This window comes from Rhinopithecus roxellana, chromosome 7, assembly GCF_007565055.1.
Source record: "Rhinopithecus roxellana isolate Shanxi Qingling chromosome 7, ASM756505v1, whole genome shotgun sequence".
Classification (NCBI taxonomy): Eukaryota; Metazoa; Chordata; class Mammalia; order Primates; family Cercopithecidae; genus Rhinopithecus; species Rhinopithecus roxellana.
Genome location: NC_044555.1, coordinates 38,845,604 through 38,868,770, shown reverse-complemented (window position 1 = coordinate 38,868,770; position 23,167 = coordinate 38,845,604). Strand labels below are relative to the sequence as shown.

General features: G+C 33.9%; 1 protein-coding gene and 1 non-coding gene across 3 annotated transcripts; one reads left to right on the top strand and one right to left on the bottom strand.

Moving 5' to 3' along the window:
- The first annotated feature begins 5,194 nt into the window (after nucleotides 1-5,194).
- On the top strand, nucleotides 5,195-7,235 carry LOC115898748 (DNA repair protein XRCC1). 2 transcript variants are annotated; one of them, XM_030934568.1, is made up of 2 exons: nucleotides 5,197-5,408; nucleotides 5,520-7,235. In XM_030934568.1, exons 1-2 carry the CDS (start codon nucleotides 5,265-5,267, stop codon nucleotides 7,164-7,166), a joined length of 1,791 nt encoding a protein of 596 aa, XP_030790428.1. In that variant the 5' UTR covers nucleotides 5,197-5,264; the 3' UTR covers nucleotides 7,167-7,235. The 2 variants fall into 2 exon arrangements, with proteins under 2 accessions (XP_030790427.1, XP_030790428.1); XM_030934567.1 differs by having other exon boundaries at nucleotides 5,195-7,235.
- An 11,643-nt stretch (nucleotides 7,236-18,878) lies between these two features.
- Nucleotides 18,879-18,984, bottom strand: LOC115898834. The gene has a single exon (XR_004058499.1). It is a non-coding gene; the product is annotated as a U6 spliceosomal RNA (small nuclear RNA).
- Nucleotides 18,985-23,167: the final 4,183 nt, after the last annotated feature.

The window sequence follows — 23,167 nt, the reverse complement described above, 5'->3', positions numbered from 1 at the left end:
CTCCTCATTACCTTTTTTCAGCTCATGCAAAGATTATAATTCATTTTATGTCAAAATCTGCATTATATCTCTTAGAATATGTTTAGTTTTTTTTTTTTTTTTTTTTTTTTTTTTTTTTTTTTTTTTTTTTTTTTGAGGTAGAGTTTCACTCTTGTCACCCAGGCTGTAGTGTAGTGGTGTGATTTCGGCTCACTGCAACCTCTGCCTCCCAGGTTTAAGCGATTCTCCTGCCTCAGCCTCCCAAGTAGCTGGGATTACAGCTACCACGCCCGGCTAATTTTTTGTATTTTTAGTAGAGACAGGGTTTCGCCATGTTGGGCAGTGTGGTCTGGAATTCCTGACCTCAGGTGATCCACCCACCTTGGCCTCCCAAAGTGCTGGGATTGCAGGCATGTGTCTCCACGCCCGGCCAATATTTCTTTTTATTATTTCCTAATTGGTTCATATGTTAATATCTTCATCTATATTGTATCCTTTTGCTCAAGGACAAGATCTGTCACTCAAGCACTCAATATTTGATTAATGAGTAAGTCAATTATACTTCTTTCTTTTACCACACAGTGCCTATTATATTACAGATAATCAATAAATATAATACTTGCTGACTGATAAACTAGTAAAAGATCAATCATTTTCTTAGAGATGCACACCTTATTTAATATCTCAGGGATTATCAAATTATTTCATCATTGAAAAATACTGAGCTAAGGTGCTTTCTGAAGAAAGATGGACAGTTAATTGTTTGTTTCAATGATGATAAATACCAGCAGTAAATTAGGATGAGATAACAAATTATTCTAGTTTACAATGTTAAGACAGTTATCAATTTCACCACTAAATAAAGTACAGTTCTCAGCCATTTTTTTTGTTTATTTAATGTATCTTTTCTTTTACTCCAATTTTTTTCTTGTGCCATTTCTTTTAATAGAAAGAGGAACTATAAACTGAAGTGATCATTTTATATTTTGTGGAGAATGGAGAATGTAACATCTGAGACTGTATTTCCAAGTCATATATTGCCCCACTATACTCATTAGTGGTAGAAGGGGTTCTGAGTAAGTTGTCCAATAATTTAAAATCCAAAATATGTCCAAGGCAGACTTCAAAAATTGCTGGTACTGCCACTTCCCATTTGAAACTAACATGGGTAAATTTTATTCTAACAAAACTTATTGGGAGAAACTGATAAAACTCATTTCAAAACATCCACCAAGTATGATGGCGAACTTCTTCATGACACTTAGAACTTTATACTAGTAAAGGTGATGTGATATGGCCACTGAAACCTTAGGAAATATAAGAAAATCAAAAGCCACATTGTCAGACAGAGACAGCATAACTCATTTTGATGCTTGGTAGTATAGGCAAGTACAATGATTTGAATGTTTTTGTCCCTTCCAAATTCATGTGTTGAAAGCTTAATCTTCAATGCATCAGTGTTGGGAGATGGAGCCTAACGAATGGGAGATGTTTAAGTCTTAAGGGCTCCACCCTCATGAATGGATGAAGGCCCCTATGAAAAGGGCTTATGGAAATAAGTTTGCTGTCTTCTGCTTCTCTGCCATTTGAGAAACAAGATTTCTCCCCTTCAAAGAATGCAGCATGCAAGGCACCATCCAAAGCAGAGACAGATCTGTTACCACATGTCAAACTTGCCAGCTTTCTAATTTTGGACTTCTCAGCCTTCAGTGCTATGAGAAATTTCTATTATTTGTAAATTGCTGAGTGTCGGGTATTCTGCTACAGAAGCAAGAAATGGACTAAGACAGTAGCTATTGTAACAATATCAAGAACTCATGGCAACTTAAAGAAATGATCTGAGCAGTTGTAGAAAGATCAGACATTTAACAACAGATCTGTACATATCAGATCATACTCAAAACAAAGCAGGAAGAAATAAGTCTCTGTTGTCTAACACTAACACACAGTATAGAGAATCCAGAATACTTGTTAATTATGCAAGTGTAACTCTGATTTACCAATTATTGTTGTAGTAAACATATTTCAAACTAAATTAATAATCTTCTGACATTTGTACTTTGAATATCTCTATGTATGACCTCCTTCATGTTAATAAAAATATTACCAGTCCATGAAAATATTTATCATAATTTACAATTTTCTTTCACTACTGTGCAATATACCCAATGAGAATCTAAGTAATATATCCTACAGAAAACATCTATAATATCTGTCTTTCATTACATTATGATTGGTTTTCACAGACCTTCATTATTTTATCTGTTTGTGCAATTTTATCTTATATTGAATATGTTCAAAATGATTCAAGCAATTAAGCTGAATTTAGATCAGTTCTGTCTCCCTTATTACTGCTTATAATTATCCAAATCACTGGTATTATTTTCTCATTCTTTAATATATAAACTTCTATCATCCCCTCACTCTTGTAAATTCCCTAAGAATAATAATCACATCTTACTCTTTTCATGTATTCCCATGGTGTCTTCTCTTGTATTTTGCACATAGATAATGAATATTTGTTAACATGAGAAGTATTCAACAGAGTATTCTCTGTTAACTCTGTTTAATCTATATCACAGGTCGAATAAAATAAGATTTGATGGATAGGTACAACCTATCTGTAATAAAATTAGATTTGCACATATAATTGTGCACTGCAGAAATGTTTCGAAAATTTTTTTTTCACTATTCACCACTTATTTTGGTTAAATTCTTTCTTAGACAATTACTTTATTTATAAAATTGAAACAAATTAAACTCATTTAAATTATCATAAATTAGAGATAGAATGCAAATTAGTGAGTACTTATTATAACCAAAACAGCAAGTACATTTGATTAAAATCAAGAAATAGCAATGAGTTAAGGTAATTTACATTCAAAGGATTAATTAATGCAGTATCATGAATCACAAAATAACTTAAACATGCTTAAACACAAAAAATCTGCTTTGTTAAAACTTTCTGTTATGGTTTCTGGATGGAAATTCAATCCCTTATGCACAAAGAAATATGAAACTAAATTCTGTTGTGTTATATTTCTGTAGCCCAATTATTTCAATTATGATAGCATTTCAATTATTTTAATTCCAAATATTTTAATTATGATAGCATATATAATAGCCTATGATAAAAATTCCAAGACTAATACATTCTAAATTCTGTTATGCTTAGCAGAGACTCCTTGTAAAGAAATCTTTCTCCAAAATTTAATGCTGTTGTATACTCGGTTGCCTAATTTTAGCAGAAAATAATCAAAAAGTAGCAAAATATAAATTATATTAAAGTAAAAATATTCTGTTGTCTAAAAAAGGACAATGGTAAATCAATGCCACCACTGGGTCAATGCCACAATCCTCTTTTAATCATTAAGATCTCTGGCCTCCCTTTTGACTGAGGTCTACTGTTCTTCACACTTTTTCTGGAAAATGCTCCTGAAAGAAATGTTGTTTCAATAAATTGACTCCAAGTAACCTTGTGAGCCCATGATCAATTACAAAATTTTATTTTTTTGTGCTAGAGTGGTAAAAGTATGAATTATATAATGGATTTTAATGGAATAAAGTATGTCAGATGATTAAAGGAAAGGAAAGGTCAAATTTTAAATCTTCTTGTTGGTTTAATTACTAATTTGATATACGTGATAAACCTGTACATTTCAGTATCCTACATATTTATCTTTTGAATAAGAATACTTGCCCACTTGAGAGGACTTACAGAATTGAGATGAATTTCTGAAGTGAGCTTAATGAGCAGAGACATTTCCAAAATACAAGAAGAGAACTGCAAAATGGGAAGGGAATTAAATTCTGTCCATTTAACTAAATTGCACATATATCTAATTTTTTATTTTTAATTGAATGAGTACTATCACCTTAAAATATAACATCAAAAAGCATTTAAAATTTACAAATTATAAGGCATACTGATAAATGAATGCTACTATAATTGTCATTCTAAGAAATGTCCATTGCAAAGGTGCTGGTCTAGTGCTTCTTAGAGCAAACAAAATTGGATAACAGAGCTTCTTATTTCTTATGGTTAGATAAAACATTATCTTGTACCATAAGATTTATATATAAATACCTTTTTGCATAAGTTAGAAATGTTTATTGCAAACACAAATGTGCATATAAAAATAATGATAGAAATAAATTGACCGAAGAGAGAAGTAATACAGCATGGTGGCAATGAAAAAAGATACATTTGCTGAAAATAACAGCAGCAATAAAGAACACACATGTTTGCACACACAAACATAATGACTTAATGTAAAGTGGAGTTATTAGTTACATTAACAATGAATCATGAAAGTCACAAGGTTAGGAAGGAAATGAACTAAGGATATCTATTCTTTATTTTAAACTATATAGAAATGTCAGGTCTCTATCAAAAACCTGAAGAAATGTAGTTGCCTAATCATGTTAATCATAGTTCAGACTTTGGCCACAAAGACCTCACAGCATTGTTGCAAAAATCAAATGAAATGAGAAATGTACAAGTGCTTCATAAACAGCAAAATGTACCATACATGTGTTATAGACATTATCTTTTCAATATTCAGAGAGTCTCACATTCCAATATAGGATAGTGCGAAAAAGAAACAAAACTCTAGAACACGTTGGAGAAATTTGTTGCTCTCTGTTCAATTCTTAGATTTTTTTTTTTTCCTTTGCACTAAGTAGTCTCTAAGTCACTGGTTAGCCTGGCTTTGAAAGAAGAACAGAGATGATGATAATGTATTCTAATAAACATGTCTGGCCAATGCCTCTACCCTAGGGACAGTCCGTTAGTAATTCTCTAGTGGGGAAATATCTTCCATTGATCTCCACATAAGCCCACAGTGATTATACCAGTAAGAGATTAAATGATCTGATCTTTTAATGAGAGTGAAAGAGAGAAAGGGGTATGAGAGAGCATATAGTTGACCCAAACAGGACAACACACATAATATATTTCTGCATATAAAAACTAAGAAAATAGAAAAAGTCCACATTGTGCCAGCAGTGAATGCAATGTTAAGAAGAATTTACAGATGAAAAAAGTGAGACAAAGACAAAGTAACTTTTCGAATATAATATAAAAGATGTCACAGAGACTGAATTCAAACTTTTATTTATCTGATTTCCAAGCAATATAAGCTATTTATTATTACAAGAAGCACACTGAAATGAGACCAAGAAGAATACACATGTAAGAATAGTCCAGCCCTCCCACCCTCTCTGCCTCTCGGACCCCAGACCCTACCTCATCCTTCTGGCCAGGCGAAGCCCACGACGTTGACATGCCGGAGATCCGCCTCCGCCATGTCGTGTCCTGCAGCAGCCAGGACTCGACTCACTGTGCAGACAATCTTCTCAAGGCAGACACTTACCGAAAATGGCGGGCAGCCAAGGCAGGCGAGAAGACCATCTCTGTGGTCCTACAGTTGGAGAAGGAGGAACAGATACACAGTGTGGACATTGGGAATGATGGCTCAGCTTTCGTGGAGGTGCTGGTAGGCAGTTCAGCTGGAGGCGCTGGGGAGCAAGACTATGAGGTCCTTCTGGTCACCTCATCTTTCATGTCCCCTTCTGAGAGCCGCAGTGGCTCAAACCCCAACCGCGTTCGCATGTTTGGACCTGACAAGCTGGTCCGGGCAGCCGCCGAGAAGCGCTGGGACCGGGTCAAAATTGTCTGTAGCCAGCCCTACAGCAAGGACTCCCCCTTTGGCTTGAGTTTTGTACGGTTTCATAGCCCCCCAGACAAAGATGAGGCAGAGGCCCCGTCCCAGAAGGTGACAGTGACCAAGCTCGGCCAGTTCCGTGTGAAGGAGGAGGATGAGAGCGCCAACTCTTTGAGGCCGGGGGCTCTCTTCTTCAGCCGGATCAACAAGACATCCCCAGTCACGGCCAGCGACCCGGCAGGACCCAGCTATGCAGCTGCTACCCTCCAGGCCTCTAGTGCTGCCTCCTCAGCCTCTCCAGTCTCCAGGGCCATAGGCGCCACCTCCAAGCCCCAGGAGTCTCCCAAAGGGAAGAGGAAGTTGGATTTGAACCAAGAAGAAAAGAAGACCCCCAGCAAACCACCAGCCCAGCTGTCGCCATCTGTTCCCAAGAGACCTAAATTACCAGCTCCCACTCGTACCCCAGCCGTAGTCCCAGTCCCTGCCCCAGCACAGGGGGCAGTGACAGGCAAGCCCCGAGGAGAAGGCACCGAGCCCAGACGACCCCGAGCTGGCCCAGAGGACCTAGGGAAGATCCTTCAGGGTGTGGTAGTGGTGCTGAGTGGCTTCCAGAACCCATTCCGCTCTGAGCTGCGAGATAAGGCCCTAGAGCTTGGGGCCAAGTACCGACCAGACTGGACCCAGGACAGCACGCACCTCATCTGTGCCTTTGCCAACACCCCCAAGTACAGCCAGGTCCTAGGCCTGGGAGGCCGCATCGTGCGTAAGGAGTGGGTGCTGGACTGTCACCGCATGCGTCGGCGGCTGCCCTCCCGAAGGTACCTCATGGCAGGGCCAGGCTCCAGCAGCGAGGAGGATGAGGCCTCTCACAGCGGCAGCAGTGGAGATGAAGCCTCCAAGCTTCCTCGAAAGCGCCCCCAGACCAAAACCAAACCCACTCAGGCAACGGGACCCAGCTCACCCCAGAAGCCCCCATCCCCTGAAGAGACCAAAGCAGCCTCATCAGTGCTCCAGGAAGATATAGACATTGAGGGGGAACAGTCAGAAGGACAGGACAACGGGGCGGAAGATTCTGGGGACACAGAGGATGAGCTGAGGAGGGTGGCTGAGCAGAAGGAACACAGACCACCCCCTGGCCAGGAGGAGAACGGGGAAGACCCGTATGCAGGCTCCACGGATGAGAACACGGACGATGAGGAACACCAGGAGCCACCTGATCTGCCAGTCCCTGAGCTCCCAGATTTCTTCCAGGGGAAGCACTTCTTCCTTTACGGGGAGTTCCCTGGGGATGAGCGGCGGAAACTCATCCGATATGTCACAGCCTTCAATGGTGAGCTCGAGGACTGTATGAGTGACCGGGTTCAGTTTGTGATCACGGCACAGGAATGGGATCCCAGTTTTGAGGAGGCCCTGATGGACAACCCCTCCCTGGCATTTGTTCGTCCCCGATGGATCTACAGTTGCAACGAGAAACAGAAGTTACTTCCTCACCAGCTCTATGGAGTGGTGCCACAGGCCTGAAGTATGTGCTACACACACACACACACACACACACACACACACGATGCATTTAATAAAGATGAGTTGGTTTGGAAAAAAAAAAAAAAAAAAAAAAAAAAAGAATAGTCCAACTTTTTTTTTATCAGTAGACTAGTTATTAGGGAAGTTCTAGATTTATAAAAAATTACATGGAAAATACAAAGAGTTTCCATACACTCAATTACACACAGCTTCCCTTATTATTATATTGCATTAGTGTGATACGTTAGTTACAATTGATGAGCCCATAGATTCCTTATTATTAGCTAAATTCCATAGTTTATATCAAGTTTCACTTTTAGTATTGTACATACTATGGGTTTTGACAAATATATAATGTATACCCACCATTATACTATAACACGGATTAGTCTCACTGCCCTTGAAATCCGGTACCCACCTATTTATTCCCACCTTCTGTAATGTGGCAATCACTGATCTTTTACTGTCTCCATAACTTTGCCCTTTCCAGAGTGTTATATAGTTGGAATCATAGAGTATATAATATTTTGACATTGACCTGTGTCACTTAGAATTATGCATTTTGAGTTCCTGCTTGTTTATTTCTGGCTTGATAGATCATTTTATTTTCATTTAGTTATTTTTTACTGAATAATATTCCATTGTAGAGATGTACCACAGTTTATTCATTCCCCTATGAAAAACATCTTGGTTGCTTTCAAGTTGTGGTAATTACAAATAAAACTTCTATAAACATGTGTATGCAGGTTATTGTGTAGACACAATTTTCAAATAATTAGGCTAAATACAAAAGAGTACAATTGCTGGATTGCAATCAAGTGTATGTTTAGTTTTATAAGAAATTGCCAAATATAGAGACGCAGCAAAAAATAAATAAATAAAACTAAAGCTAATATCCTTAATGAACCTTGATGCTAAAATTCCTAACAAAATACTAGCAAACTGAATCCAGAAGCACAACAAAAAGTAAATTCACCATGATCAAGTAGGCCTTATTACTGAGATGAAAAGTTGTTTTAACACCTGCAAATCAATAAATATGATTCACCATAAGAAAATAATTAAAACAATATTTAAATGATCATGTCAATAAATGTGGAAAAAGCTTTAAATAAAATCCTAAATCCCTTCATGATAAAAACCCTCAAAAAACTAGTCATCGAAGGAACATACTTCAAAATAATAAAAGCCATCTATGACAAAACCACAGTTAATATTATATGGAATTGGCAAAACCTGAAAGCATTTCTCTTGAGAACCAGAACAAGGAAGAATGCCCACTCTCATCACTCCTATTCAACATAGTCTGAAAGTTGAAGTCAGAGCAATCAGGCAAGAAAAATAAATTAAATGTGTCCAAATGAGAAAAAAGTCAAACTATGTCTCTTTGTCATTTGTATGATTCTATATACCTAGAAAACACTAAAGACTCTCTGCCAAAAGCCTCATAGAACTGGAAGAAAAACTTCAGTAAAGTTTCAGGATACACAGTCAATGTACAAAAATTAGTAGCATTTCTATACACCAATAATGTTCTGTCGGAGCTAAATCAAGAACAGAATCCCATTTACAATAGCCACACATGCAAAATAAAATACCTAGGAATGCATCTAGCAAAGGAGGTGAAAGATCTCTACAAGAAGAACTACAAAACACTGCTGAAAGAAATCATAGATGACACAAATAAATGGAAACAAATCCCATGCTCAGGGATCAAAGGAATCATATTGTTAAAATGGCCATAGTGCCCAAAGCAATCTACAGATTCAACAGTATTCCTATCAAACTACCAAAATCCTTTTTCACAGAATTAACAAAACACTATTCTAAAATTCATATGAAATGAAAAAGAAGCTCAAATAGTGAAAACAATCCTAATCCAATAGAAAAAAAAGCTAGAAGCATCACATTGCCTGTTTTCAAACCATACAACAAAACTACAGTAACTGAAACAGCATGGTACAGGTACAAAAACACATATAGTCCAATGGAACAGAATAGAGAGCACAAACATAAAGCCACACAACTACAACCATCTTTGAAAACTTGACAAAAATAAGCAACGGAGAAAAGATTCCTCATTCAAAAATGGTGCTGAGATAATTGGCTACACATAAGAATAAGAATAAAATTGGACCCCTACCTGTCACTGCATGCAAAAATTAAGTCAAGATGGATTACAACTTAAATGTAAGACCTGAAAGTATCAAAGTACTAGAAGAAAACCTAGGCAATAGCTGTCTCAATATTGGCCTTGGCAAGGAATTTATATCTATTTCCTCAAAAGCAACTGCAACAGAAACAAAAATTGACAAGTGAGACCTAATTAAACTGAAGAGTTTCTGCACAACAAGAGAAACTAAGGCAGTAAACAGACAAACTACATAAGGGGAGAAAACATTCCCAAACTATGCATCTGACAAAGGTGTAATATCCCTAATCTATAAGGAACTTAATCAAATAAAAAAGCAAAAATCAAAGAACTCTATTAAAAAGTGGGCAAAGGACATGAACAGATACTTCTGGAAAGACACACAAGCAGGCAACAAACATGAAAAAAGTGCAGTATCACCAATCATCAGATAAATGCAAATCAAAGCCACACAAAGCCATAATGAAATACCTTCTCACACCAGTCAGAATGAATTTTGTTAAAAAGCCAAAAAATTACAGATGTCGGCAAGGCTGCAGATAAAATAAGACACTTATACAGTATTGTTGAGAATGTAAATTAGTCCAGCCACTTGGGAGAGCAGTTTGGAGATTTTTCAAAGTAGTAAAAGTTGAACCACCATTCAATCCAACAATCTCATTAGTGGTTATATACCCAAAACAAAATAAATATTTCTATCAAAAGGACATTCATCCCTGTGTATTCATCACAGTGTTATTCACAATAGCAAAAACCTGGAATCAACTAAAATGCCCATCAATGGTGGGTTGGATAAAGATAATGTGATATATATACACCACGGAATACTATGCAATCATGAAAAAGAAAGAAATCATGTGCTCTGCAGCAACGTAGATGCAGCTGGAGGCCATTACCCTAAGCAAGCTAATGCAGAAACAGCAAATCAAATATTGCATCCTCTCACTTATTTGGAAGCTAAATACTGGGGACACATGGACATAAAGATGGGAATAGTAGGCATTGGGGCCACTAGAGAGGAGAGGAAGGGAGTGGGGCAAGGCTGGAAAGACTACCTATTGAGTACTATGCTCGCTACCTCAGTGATGGATTCAATCCCCAAACCTCAGTGTCACACAACATACCTTTGGAACGAATCTGCATGTGTACCCATGATTCTAAAATACAAACTGAAAAAGAAAAAAATAAAAAACTACCAAATATCTTCTAAAATGTTTATACCATTTTGCATTATGATCAACAACGAATGAAAGCTCCTGTTCCTGTATATCTTCTCTGGTGTTTAGGTATTGTCAATGATTGAATTTTTATCATCTTAATAGGTGGGTAATCTTATTTCATTGTTGTTTTAATTTGCAATTCCTTAATGAGAAACAAGAACATATTTTTATAAGCTTCTTTGCCATTTGTATACCTTCTTTGACGAGTTGTCTGTTTAGATCACTAGCCCGTTTTTGAGTTCTTTGTTTTTTATATTGTTAATTTTTGTGTTCTTGTCATATTTTAGATTACAGTCCTTTTATCCTATATGTCTTTTGCAAAATTCTTCTTCTATTCTGTAGCTTGTCTTCTCACTGTCTTGACATTGTCTTTTGAAGAACGAAGTTTTTAAGTTTTAATGAAGACCAGCTTATTATTTTTTTAAAATAGATCATGCCTTTGTTCTTGTATCTAAAATGTCACTGCCAAATCCAAGGTTCCCTGAATTTTTTTCTATGATATCTTACAGGAGTTCTATAGTTTTGCATTTTTAACTTGGATTTTTAAAAATTGATTTTTGAAAAGTACAACATCTGTGTCTGGTTTATTTATATATTTTGTGAATGAAGTTTTCCAGTTGTTCCTGCACTATTTGCTAGAAAAAAACCCTTAATTCAAATATTGCCTTTTCTCCTTACTCAAAAATCAGTTGACTGTATTTGTGGAGGTCTATTTCTGGACTCTATTCTACTCTAATATATATTTGTATAATATTTTGCCAATACCACACTATCTTGATTGCTTTAGCTTTATAGTAAGTCTTAAAGTCAGGTAATGTCAGCTTTCCAATTTTGTCCTCTCTTTCAATATTGTGTTGGCTATGTTGTGTGTTTTCCCTTCATATATAAACTTTATGATCTGTTTGTCAACATTCATAAAATTATTTGCTAAGATTTTGATTGAGATTGTGTTGCCTCTATAGATAATATTCTATTTATATAAAATACATTTCCATTTACTTATATCTTCTCCAATTTCTTTCATCTGAGTATTATGATTTTCCTTATGTATATTTTGTACATACTCTACTAGATTTTTAACCAAGTATTTCATTTTTTGGTGTTAATGTAAATACAATTTTGATTTTAATTTCAAATTTTAATTATTCTCTGTTGACTTGGGTATATCAGTCTTATATCTTGCAACCTTATTTTAATTGCTTATTAGTTCAACAATTTTGTTGTTGATTGCTTGCAATTTTATGCATAGACAATCATGTTATCTGAGAATAAAGACAGTATATTTTTGTGATTAATATTTTAAAAATTGGTAAGATGTGTTTTGTGGCCCAAAATATGTTCTATCTTGTTGAATGTTTAATTTGGGCTTGGAAAAAATGTGTATTCTTCTGTTGTTGAATAAAATACTCTATGCATGTAAATTACATCCAGTTGGTTGATGAAGTTGGTGAGTTCAGTTACGTCCTTAGTGATTTTCTGTTACTGGATCTGTTAATTACTGATAGGAGTATTGAAGTCTCCAACTACAATGAGGTATTAATCTATTTATTCTTGCATTTCTGTCTGTTTTTGTCTTATCTATTTTGACACTCTGTTATTAGGCCCATACAGATTGAGAAATGTTATGTCTTCTTCCTAATTATGTAATATACTGCTTTGTCTCTGGTCATTTTATGTTTTGCTCCAAAGTGGGCTGTATCTAAAATTAATATAACTACTCAATATTTCTTGTTATTGGTGTTAACATGATAGAATTTTTCCCAGTTCTTACCTTTAATCTATGTGTTTTTTATATTAAAATGAGTGTATTGAAGAGAACATATGTTTATGCTTATTTTAAATCCACTATGTTAGCGTCTTTCTTTTAATTGGATTATTCAGATCACTGATATTTAAAGTGAATATTGATATAGTTGGATTAATATCTACCATATTTGTTACTTTTTTCTACTTATTGGTTTTGCCCTCTGATTCTTTCTGTTTGTTCCACTCTTTTTCTGCCTTTTGTAGTTTTAACTGAGCATTTTATATTTCATTTTATGTCCTTATTAGAATACCGATTATATTTCTTATACATAACTTATCCAAAATCATCATAACAACAATGTGATTATGTTTCATGGATAAGTAAAATGAATGGCAAAACACTGTAAGAGTTGGTTTCTGAGACAAGTTAATGATATCCCAAGTTAATTTGCACTACACCTGTAATAGTATAGTGCTAATAAAATTAGAGCTGAATTCATTATACAAGTATATTTCAAATTTTTAGGAAACAAAATTTTTTATGAAATATAATTTTTACTACCCTGATGGCTTATTTGAAAAACATTAGGTTAATAATGTGAATGTAATAAAATTCTCAATCTTTCACTTATAATTACCCTTTTTTGTATATATTTTCTCTTGTAATGTATGAATTTGCATGAATTCATTTTTATTGTTAATAAAATGTTTTTAAATATCTTTTGAGGTATGATGGACAAATGAAAACCTGTACATATTTAATGTAAACTAATTCATGAGTTTGCAGATAAGTGTACATCCTTGAAATCATGAAAAATATTGTGCTCCTAGAATAAGCATAATTTGCTTTGATTTATATATCCCTTTATTCCTTAATAAATTCATATAGCTAATAATATATTTAGAATCTTGATATCAATGTTCAATAATAGCCATTGGCCTGAATTGTTTTTCTTATTTTGTCTTTGTCATGATTTGATATCAAGGTCATCCTATATTCACAAAACTATTTAGAAAGCCTTTTTTTCACCTTTAATATTCTTGATTTGTTTATGTAATACTGAGTTTCCTTTCTTAAATATTTGGTAGAAGTCACCAAAGAAGGTACCCCTATCTATATCTGCACCAGCTCATTTGTTTGCTATTTTTGTTGTTGTTGTTGTTGTTTTCTTTTAAATGTGTAGAAAATTTATATTTAGGGCCGATTTTATGCCTAATTTCGGCATAGTGAAAAATGTCTTCTCATCATTTGAATTTACCAAAGCAAATGGATACACAGAAAACACAATCTGATTAACATCATAAGGACAAGCCTTAATTCATTCCAGTTGGCCAACTCAAAAGGGTTGTATAGACAACCCACCACAAAAGAGTTGTATAGGTAACCCAGAATATCGAGGATAACCCACTTTTATTAAAGGGAGTAAAACTATATAACTATAATAGATTCAGTTTGTGATGATTAATAATACTATTAATAAACAGTTGCTCATAATGAAGAAGAGGATGATTCTCAACAACAAATTAGTTTTGCTTTTTGTTGATAAAATAGATAAGATATCTGGCAAGAAAAAAGGTTTAAATTGCTGATACTAGCTTGTAATCTACCTGCAAATGTTACTTATTTCTCTCCTCTTTAGGATAGTATAAATTATCTCCAGAAAATATATTTAATTTATTTAAAAAATTAATATCCATCAGAATTCTATTTTTCCAAGGGTATTTTTTTTCTATAATGCTTCAAACCAAAGAAAACCTATATATCCTAATATGGAACATATTAAGAGTAATGTGAAGCATAATGATGCAACCACCTACAGATAGTGAAGAGCATTAACATAATACTTTTAAAAATACCAACTGAAAATCTGCTTTGCATAAGCCAAAAATAGTTAGCTACATGCTGCTAGAGTATAAATGTTTTAAAAGGAAGTGATAAAGATATCTTTATTTAGTTCTATTTTATACAACATGTAATCTGGTTGTAAAGAAACATTTACTGTCTAGTTTACACTTTGTGGTTCATAATAACAACACTTACACAAACTAATTAGCTAATGAAAATGTGTCTTATCTTGTAAGTATTTTGAATAAGAATATGTTCTCAACATTGTTTTTTGGTATTCTTACTTTTTTCTTTTTGCTCATTATTTTTATCTTTTATTTAATTAATTAAACAATTTTTAAGTTCAGGAGATACGTGTGCAGGTCTGTTACATGAATTTATTGTGTAATGATGAGGTTTCCTTCTAGTGAACCCATCACCCAAATAGTGAACATAGTACATGATAGGGAGGTTTTTGAATCAGTTCTCCTCCCTCTCTCTCACCTTTTGTAGTCACCAGTGTCTATTCCATCTTTGTGTCTATGTATACCCATCCCATTTTTTATCATTCACTTATCAGTGAGAACATGTAGCATTTGATTTTCTGCTTCTCGGTTATTTTACTTAGGAATAGTCTCCAGCTTCGTTCATGTTGCAGCAAAGGGCATGATTTCATTTTTTTTGTATAGCTGCATGGTATTCTGTGGTGCATACAAGCCACATTTTTTATCTAGTCAACCACTGATGGATATTTAGGTTAGTTTCATGACTTTGCTATTGTGAATAGTGCTGCAATAAACACACAAGTACAGGTATCTGTTTGATAAAACAATTTATTTTTCTTTGGGTAAATACCCAGTAATAGGATTACTAGGTCAAATGGTAGTGGTTGTTCTATGTTTAGTCCTTTGAAAAATCTGCATATTGTTTTCCATATGACTAAACTAATTTACATTCCCACCAACAGTGTATGAACATTCTATTTTATCTGCATCCTTGCCAACATTTGTTAGTTTTTGACTTTTTATAATAATCATTCTGACTGGTGTCAGATGATGTATCATTGTGGTTTTAATTTGCATTTCTTTGATAATTAGTGATGTTGATGATTTATACACATGTTTATTGACCATGCATATGACTTCTTTTGAGAAATTTCTGTCTATGTTATTTGCCCACTTTTTGATGAGTTTTTTTGTGTTTTTTTTGTTGTTGTTGATTTGCTTAAGTTCTTTATATAATCTGAATGTTAGTCCCTTGTCAGATGCATAGTTAGAAAATACCTTCTGCCATTTTGTAGGCTGACTGTTTACTTTTCTGATCATTTGTTTTGCTACGCAGAAGCTCTTTAGTTTAAATCCCACTGACATATTTTTTGTTCTTATTGCATTTGCTTTTGAAGTCTTAATCATAAATTCTTAGCCTAAGCCAGTGTCCAGAATAATTTTTCTTAGATTTTCTTTTAGTATTTTTATACTTTCAGGTATTACATTTAAGTCTTTAATCTATTTTGAGTTAATTTTTGTACGTAATGAGAGATAGTGGTCCAGTTTCATTCTTCTGCATATGCCTACCCAGTTTTCCTAGCACCATTTATTGAATAGAATGTCCTTTCCCCATTGTTTATTTTTGACAATTTTGTCAAAGATCAGTTTCTTTTATGTATGTGGCTTTATTTATGGGTTCCTTATTCTATTCCACTGATCTGTGTGTTTTTTTGTACCAGTACCATGCTTCGTTGGTTACTATAGCCCTGTAATATAGTTTGAAGTCAGGTAACAAGATGCTTCTAGTTTGGTAGTTGTTGTTGTTTTGTTTGTTTAGTTAGGATTGCTTTGGCTGTTCAGGCTAATTTTGTTTTTCTATGAATTTTAAAATAGCTTTTTTTTCCAATTCTGTAAAAAATAACATTAGTAAATTTATAGAAATTGTGTTGAATCTGTAGATTGATTTAGACAGTATAGTCATGTAAATGATATTGATTTTTCTTATCCATGAGATCGGGATGTTTTTACATTTGTGTCTGTTATCTATAATTTCTTTCTTCAGTGTTTTGTAGTTCTCCTGTAGTACTCCTGTAGCAGTCTTTCATTGCCTTGGTTAAATGTATTGCCAGATATATTTTGTTTATATAGCTATTGTAATTGGGATTTAGTTCTTGATTTGGTTTCAGTTTGAGTGTTGGTGTATAGAAATACAACTAATTCTTATATGTTAATTTTGCATCCTGGACCTTTACTAAACTTCTTTGTCAAATCTAGGAGTATTTTGGAGGACTGTTTAGGGTTTTCTATGTATAAGATTATGTCATCAGCAATCAGAGATAATTTGGTTTCTTTTTTTCCAATTTAGATGCCTTTTTTTTCTTCCTTTTGCCTGATTGCTCCGGCTAGGGCTTCCAGTATTATGTTGAATAGCAGTAGTGAAAGTGGACATCTTTGTCTTGTTTCAGTTCCTAGGGGAAATACTTTCAACTTTTCCACATGTGGTATAACACTGGCTGTGCGTTTATCATATACGGCTCTTATTATTTTGAAGAATGTGCCTTAAATGCCTAGTTTGTTGAGGGCTTTAGTTATAAAGGGATATTGGGTTTTGTCAAATGCTTTATCTGCCTCTATTGAGATGACCATATGGTTTTCATTTTTAATTCTGTTTATGTGGTTAATAAGATTTGTTGATTTGTGTATTTTGAACTATCCTTTCATCTCCGCAATGAAACACACTTGATCAAGATTAATTATATTTTGTTGTGTTGCTGGATTCATTTGGCTAGTATTTTATAGAGGATTTTTGTCTACATGTTCATCAGGGATGCTGGTCTGTAATTTGTTGTCATTGTTGTTTGTGTCCTTATTGAATCTTGTTATCAGGCTGATGCTGATTTTGTAAAATGAGTTAGGAAGAAATTCTTCTTTCTTGACTTTTTGGAATAGTTTCAGTAAGATTGGTACCAGCTCTTCTGTATCTGGTAGAATTTGACTGTGAATCTGCTTGGTTCTATTTTCTCTTTTGGTAGAAATTTTATTACTAATTCAATTTCATACCTCATTATTTTCCCGTAGAGAGTTTCAACTTCTTCCTAGTTCAATGTTGATAAATTGTATATTTCCAGGAATGTTTCCATTTCCCTTAGGTTTTCTAGTTTGTGTGCATGCTTATGTTCATAGCAGTCTCTAAGATGCTTTTGTATTTCTGTAACATTATTCATAGTGTGATCTTCATTATTTCTTATTGTGCTTATTTGAAACTTCTGTCTTGATTTGCTGGTTTATAGCTAGTCTTCTATTAGTTTTGTTGATCCTTTCAAAGAACCACTTTTTCATTTTGTTGTTCTTTTGTATAATTTTTTGGTCTCAATTTAATTTAGTTCTGTTCTGATCTCTCTCTCTCTCTCTTTTTTTTTTTTTTTTTTTGAGTTCCTTGAGATGTGACACTAGGTTGTTAAGATCTTTATGTTTTTATGTAGGCATTTAGTGCTATAAACTTCCCTCTTAATACTGTTTTTGCTGTATCCCAGAAGTATTAGTATGTTATTTCTGTTTCCATTTACTTAATTTTTTATTTCTGCCTTTATTTTACTGCTACACAAAATTTATTCAGAATGAAGTTATTTAGTTTCCATGTTCATGTGTGGTTTTGAGAGTTTTCCTCAGTATTGATTTCTAATGTTATTTCACTGTGATCTGAAAAGGTGCTTGATATGATTGAGATTTTTAAAAAAATATTGTGACTTTATTTATGACCAAGCATATGATCAATTTTAGAAAATCTTCCATGCTCAGATGAGAAAAATGTATATTTTTTTATTAAGTGTAATTTTGTGTAGATGTGTATTGGTTCTATTGTTCAGGAGTCCAATTTAATTCCAGAGTTTCTTCGTTAGTTTTCTGCCTCAGTGATCTGTCAGTAGGGTTTTAAAGCTCCCTACTAGTATTATATGAATGCCTCTTTCCTGGGTCTACTAATATTTGTTTTATTAACCTGTGTTCTCTGGTGTTGGGTGTGTATATGTTTAGAATAATTAAATCTTTTTGTTTAATTGAGCCCTTTAGCATTATATAATGCCCTTCTTTGTCTTTTTTTATTTTACTGTTGTTTTAAAGTCCATTTTATCTGATACAAGAATATCAATCCCTGCTTCTTTTTTGTTTTTCATTTGTGTGATATATATTTTTCTACTCCTTCATTATGAGTTCATGGGTGTCATTACACGTTTGGTGGGTTTTTGAAGGCAGCAGATGGTTGGGTCATCTTTAAATCCAATTTGCCAATCTATAGCTTTTAAGTGGAGTATTTAGGCCATTTATGTTAAATGATATGTGATACCTCACATTGATATGTGAGGTTTCGTTCCTGTCATAATGTTTCTGACTAGGTACAGTGTAGTCTCAATTGTGTAACTGCTTTAGAGGACCTGTGGATTTTGTCTGTAAGTGTGCTTTCATGGTAGCAAGTATTGTCTTTTAAAACTCCTTTGAGCATTTCTTACATGATTAGTCTGGTGATGATGAATTCCCTTAGCATTTGCTTACCTGAGAAATTTTTAATTTCTTCCTTATGAAGCTAAGTTTGGCAAGATATGCAATTCTTGGTTAACATTTATTTTTCTTAAGAAGTCTAAAAATAGGCCCCCAGTCTCATCTGGCTTGTAAAGTTTCTCCTGGGAAGTCTGCTCTTAACTCTGTTATGATTTCCTTTATAGGGAATTAGACCCTTTTCTCTAGCTGTTTTTAAGATTTTTTTCCTTAGCATAGACCTTAGATAGTACAAATATGGAATCCTTCATAAATTTGCATGTCATCTTTGCCAGGGACCATTCTAATCTTCTCTGTATTGTTCTAACTTTTGTATATGTGCTTCTGAAATGAGCACCTCTTATTTATTCTTATCAGAAACTTAAATATGTCATAACACAGATGTATTTGCTGTACCCTAATAATTAACTTTTAATTGTATTGATAAATATGTGTAACTTTGGTTCATACAGATGTGTTTGTTTAGTTTGGTCAACTTATTGACCAATGGAAAGCATGACTCTCAGATATTGTTTGAGTTGTAATGTCAATTTAGACATGATAAAAAAAATTCATGATTAATAATTTCTCTATTTTTCTCACAGAAAAGAAAATAAGAAATCAAATATTTACAAACATCAGGTATTTCTAGACACTATCCTTTATATATATTGTCCAATATAAGCTTCAAAGCAAACTTATCATGTTGTTTTTTTTATTTTCCTGCTTTCTCATAGGAGGAAATTGGGGGACAGAGAAATCAAATAACATTTCCAATTTGATACAAACTGACTCCACCATCCATTTTCTTCACAATTTATCTCACTGACTCCCATTATGTAGATCACTGTAGGCAGGACCATCGTGAATTTTGAATGCTTCTTTCTCAAAACAAATTACACTTTCATGTGTCATTTTCAAATTTTTTTCTTTATCATTTTAGAGAAAAGAAACTGCATAATTAATATTATGCTGCTGTGTTTGTGTGTAGTTTCTAGAAATTACCTACAACTAGCATCTCTTCACTTGCAAATCAGTCCTCTTTCTCTGTAATCGCTCCCTTTACTGTAAGACATTAAAATGTTTAACATATAGAATAATGTAAAATGTAGAAACATTTAAGAAATGGACAGGCAAGGAAGCCTCAAATTTTGTTACATTTATCTTTATTATGGGCAATTTCCACATATGAGATTTCTAATAGAACATTATTTTTACTTTTCTCAATGACCTAAAATTTATCTACATTAAATCTATCATATTTTAAATTTGTCCTTCAGTGCAGGAGATAGTAATATAATTTTAATAGGGTTGATAAAATAATATTAGCACCATAAAGCAATCTAACCAAAAACCATAGAAGCCACATTATTTTTATTTGATCATTATACCAGCTTATTTAAAAAATCAGAGAAGAGTCATTATGTGATATTTCAAGGTGAATGGCTTGATTAATATCAGAGAAAGAATGCCATTGCAAGTATCTTAATCTTATATTTTGTGCTCTTATTAAAATGCCATTTTCTGAAAAAGTTTTCTATCTTATATATTCTTGGGGAATGAGAAACTGAGAAAAGGAACGACTGTTTAAAGGAAAATAAAGTACAAATTATAATAGAGTTTGAAGATAAAATATACATTCTATAATTAACCTAATAATTATTGTGAGCCAGAGTAAAATCCACATATACCAGCCGAACTGGTATGTTTTGATCTAATTTAGGCATCTTTCTTTAATTCATTCCTCACATAGCGAGAACCCACTTGGACCACTGGCTGTAACAGATGAAACCACATTTACTACCGCTACAGATTTCTCATGCCTGCTTATCTTGGCCCATGTTCTCAATTGTGTACCGGGTAGACAATCAAAATTCTTCATTAGTTTATTCACTGCTGATAATGGTTGAACTCTTGCCCTGGCCCTGAAAAGAAGTGCAATGTGTTCCAAATATCTTATTATTTAGCATCCACAGCAGCCATTGTGTAGCCTGAATCCAAAACTACACTTCATATGACGCATGCAATAGAAGTAGCTAGAAAACTTTATTCCAGTGATAATTATAGCTAACATTTTATATTGAGTAATTATTGTATACAAGGCATTATTTTAAGTGCCTCATAAAAACATAATTACATTTAATCTTCACAACAATTCCAGAAGGTAGGTATAATTAACTTCCATTTACTAATTAAAAATCTGAGACCTAAAATGCTTGAATACCTAGTAAATGGTAGAACCATACTTCAATCCTAGATTTTTGACTGTAGAGATTTAGCTTTTAGCCATTATGCTACATCATCTCCTTTTAAAGTTATTTCAATATAGAGTGGGACATACCATATTTGTAACTTCCATAGGACTAAGTAAACAAAGTGTTCCAGGGTCTTGTTCTTCAAATGTTACACTGAATGTAGTGAAAATTCTGATATTAGTTGAGAAAAAACAAGGCATTAATCAAAACATTAGTCAAAACTATATGTATTTGAAAGAGTTTTTACAGTGGTTGCTTGGAATACCAACAATAGGAGTAAAGTATAATAATCCAAATAGCTCTTTCTGTGTATCAGTGTAATTTCATTTGTATTCATTTTTTAATCTTGCGAAGATTGTGGAAACAGGAAATAACAGTCATGTAAGTGGTGAACATATTCAAACACTGGAAACAACATTAAAAATTCAACTGATTAAAAAATTTCATCATAACATTGCAATTTTTATGGAGGATATCCTTGTAATATATATTTCTTTATTATTTGATTTTTAAAGACTTGCTAAGTTAATTGAGATGTGTACTTTTCCATGAAAGTATAATTGTTTCTCTGATTTAACTCTGTTTTTTTAGTACAATTTTTTTTGTTTTGTAAAATTATGTAATTTTGTGTATTACAAACTTTGAACAACAAATTTAATTTCATACAAAGCTTTCATAATATTCTATAGTTCAAGCTGCAATTATATGTTACAACATTACTCTAAAAAAAATTCAAGCATTCACTTAGGATTCTGATAGTTGATTTTGAATTCTGCAGGATTGTTTTAGTGTAAGAGATTTTTCAGAGGTAAGAAAATAAAGCCATTATTATATGAGCCATGAAAAAAGACTAGATAATACCAAATATAAATTGTTAAGTAGACTAAAGTTCAGGAACCTGCAGGGATAATTTGTTAATAATTAAAAGTACATACCTTTAGGGTAATATAGAAACTAAAAAATCTGAGCCTATCTGAAAGAGACAATAAACGATCAGAGTATTACAGAATATTAAAAAATAATATTAAGACATATTAAATGGATACTAAACATCAAAATTCCCAAAGAAAAAAAATAATATCAGATTTTATAGTTCACAACATAATAAGTACATAAAGCATGTTTACATTTATGCAAATTTGAGACATATGTGTATATAAGCTTGTATGTTTATATATGTATTTAATCATCACTTTATAGTCATTCCTTATATTCCCCCAAATTGAAAAATAAAGAAGTAATAGAATAAACATATTATTTAGAAATATTTTAAAATACCATAATAAAACTTAGAAGAATTGAATATGGTTGAATTTAGGGAGAAAAATTGCAGAGTCAGAAGGGATTGAGCCAAGCAACTGCTAATTCTCATTATAAGCTTTGTAGAATTTGCTTTATGTTCAAATTTTGTACATGTATGACTTTAAAAGAACAAAAAGATCAAATTTAAAATATAACTTTCTTTTTTCTCCAGATAACTAATTAGAAGCATTTAGCATGCCTTAGTCTCTTGGAGATAACAAGATAGTGCATAAAGATGAACTCTTCTTTGAGAAGCGAAAAATGGGAATCCACCAGAATCATAAAGGATACCACAGATCCCAAGAAGAACACTAGTAAACAGCCCCTGTGATGGCATCTGGCTGATACAAGTGAGTGAAGCCCCAGTATGTGAGAGAGGGAGAGAGCCTCCCTCTGTGACTCACCTTTTCCCTAGACATTTGAGCAACCAAGGCTGAAGGACAGCATTTTGTTTCTCCCAAGCCCTGGCAGCAACTTGAGGAAAGACTTGGAGATACTGTGAGGAAAAGGCATAAAAAAAAGCTGCAGATATTTTCTCAAACGTGAGGTTGAGAGCAGGATGCCACTTTCAATCAAGGTGCATAAATAGCCATTCTTTGGTGACCCAGAAACATGGCCATGAAGGCATTTTAGTCTCGGGACAAAGACTGGAGTTCTCTCTCTAGAGTGGGGTAAGGGCCTTCATAGTCAGAGCTATGGAAAGCAGCTCAGCAGTAGGTGGTGGAATTATGCTCTCCCTAGTCACAATCCTGGGGCAGGAGGAGAGCTGCTACAGCTGCAGTTTCTCCTGGATGGAAAGGACTGCAGGCAGGGCCAGCTTGGTGACCTAGAAGTGGTCCATATGTGCCATTGCTAGGTGCCCCAGCCTGCCCTCCTGACATCTCATGTAGCAAGGCCCTCTTTGCTCCAACTCCAGACAGAAATCTAGGCGTTTGAAGCACCCTCTTGTCTGGTTCAGCAGCCAAGAAGCATCCTGCTCTTAGT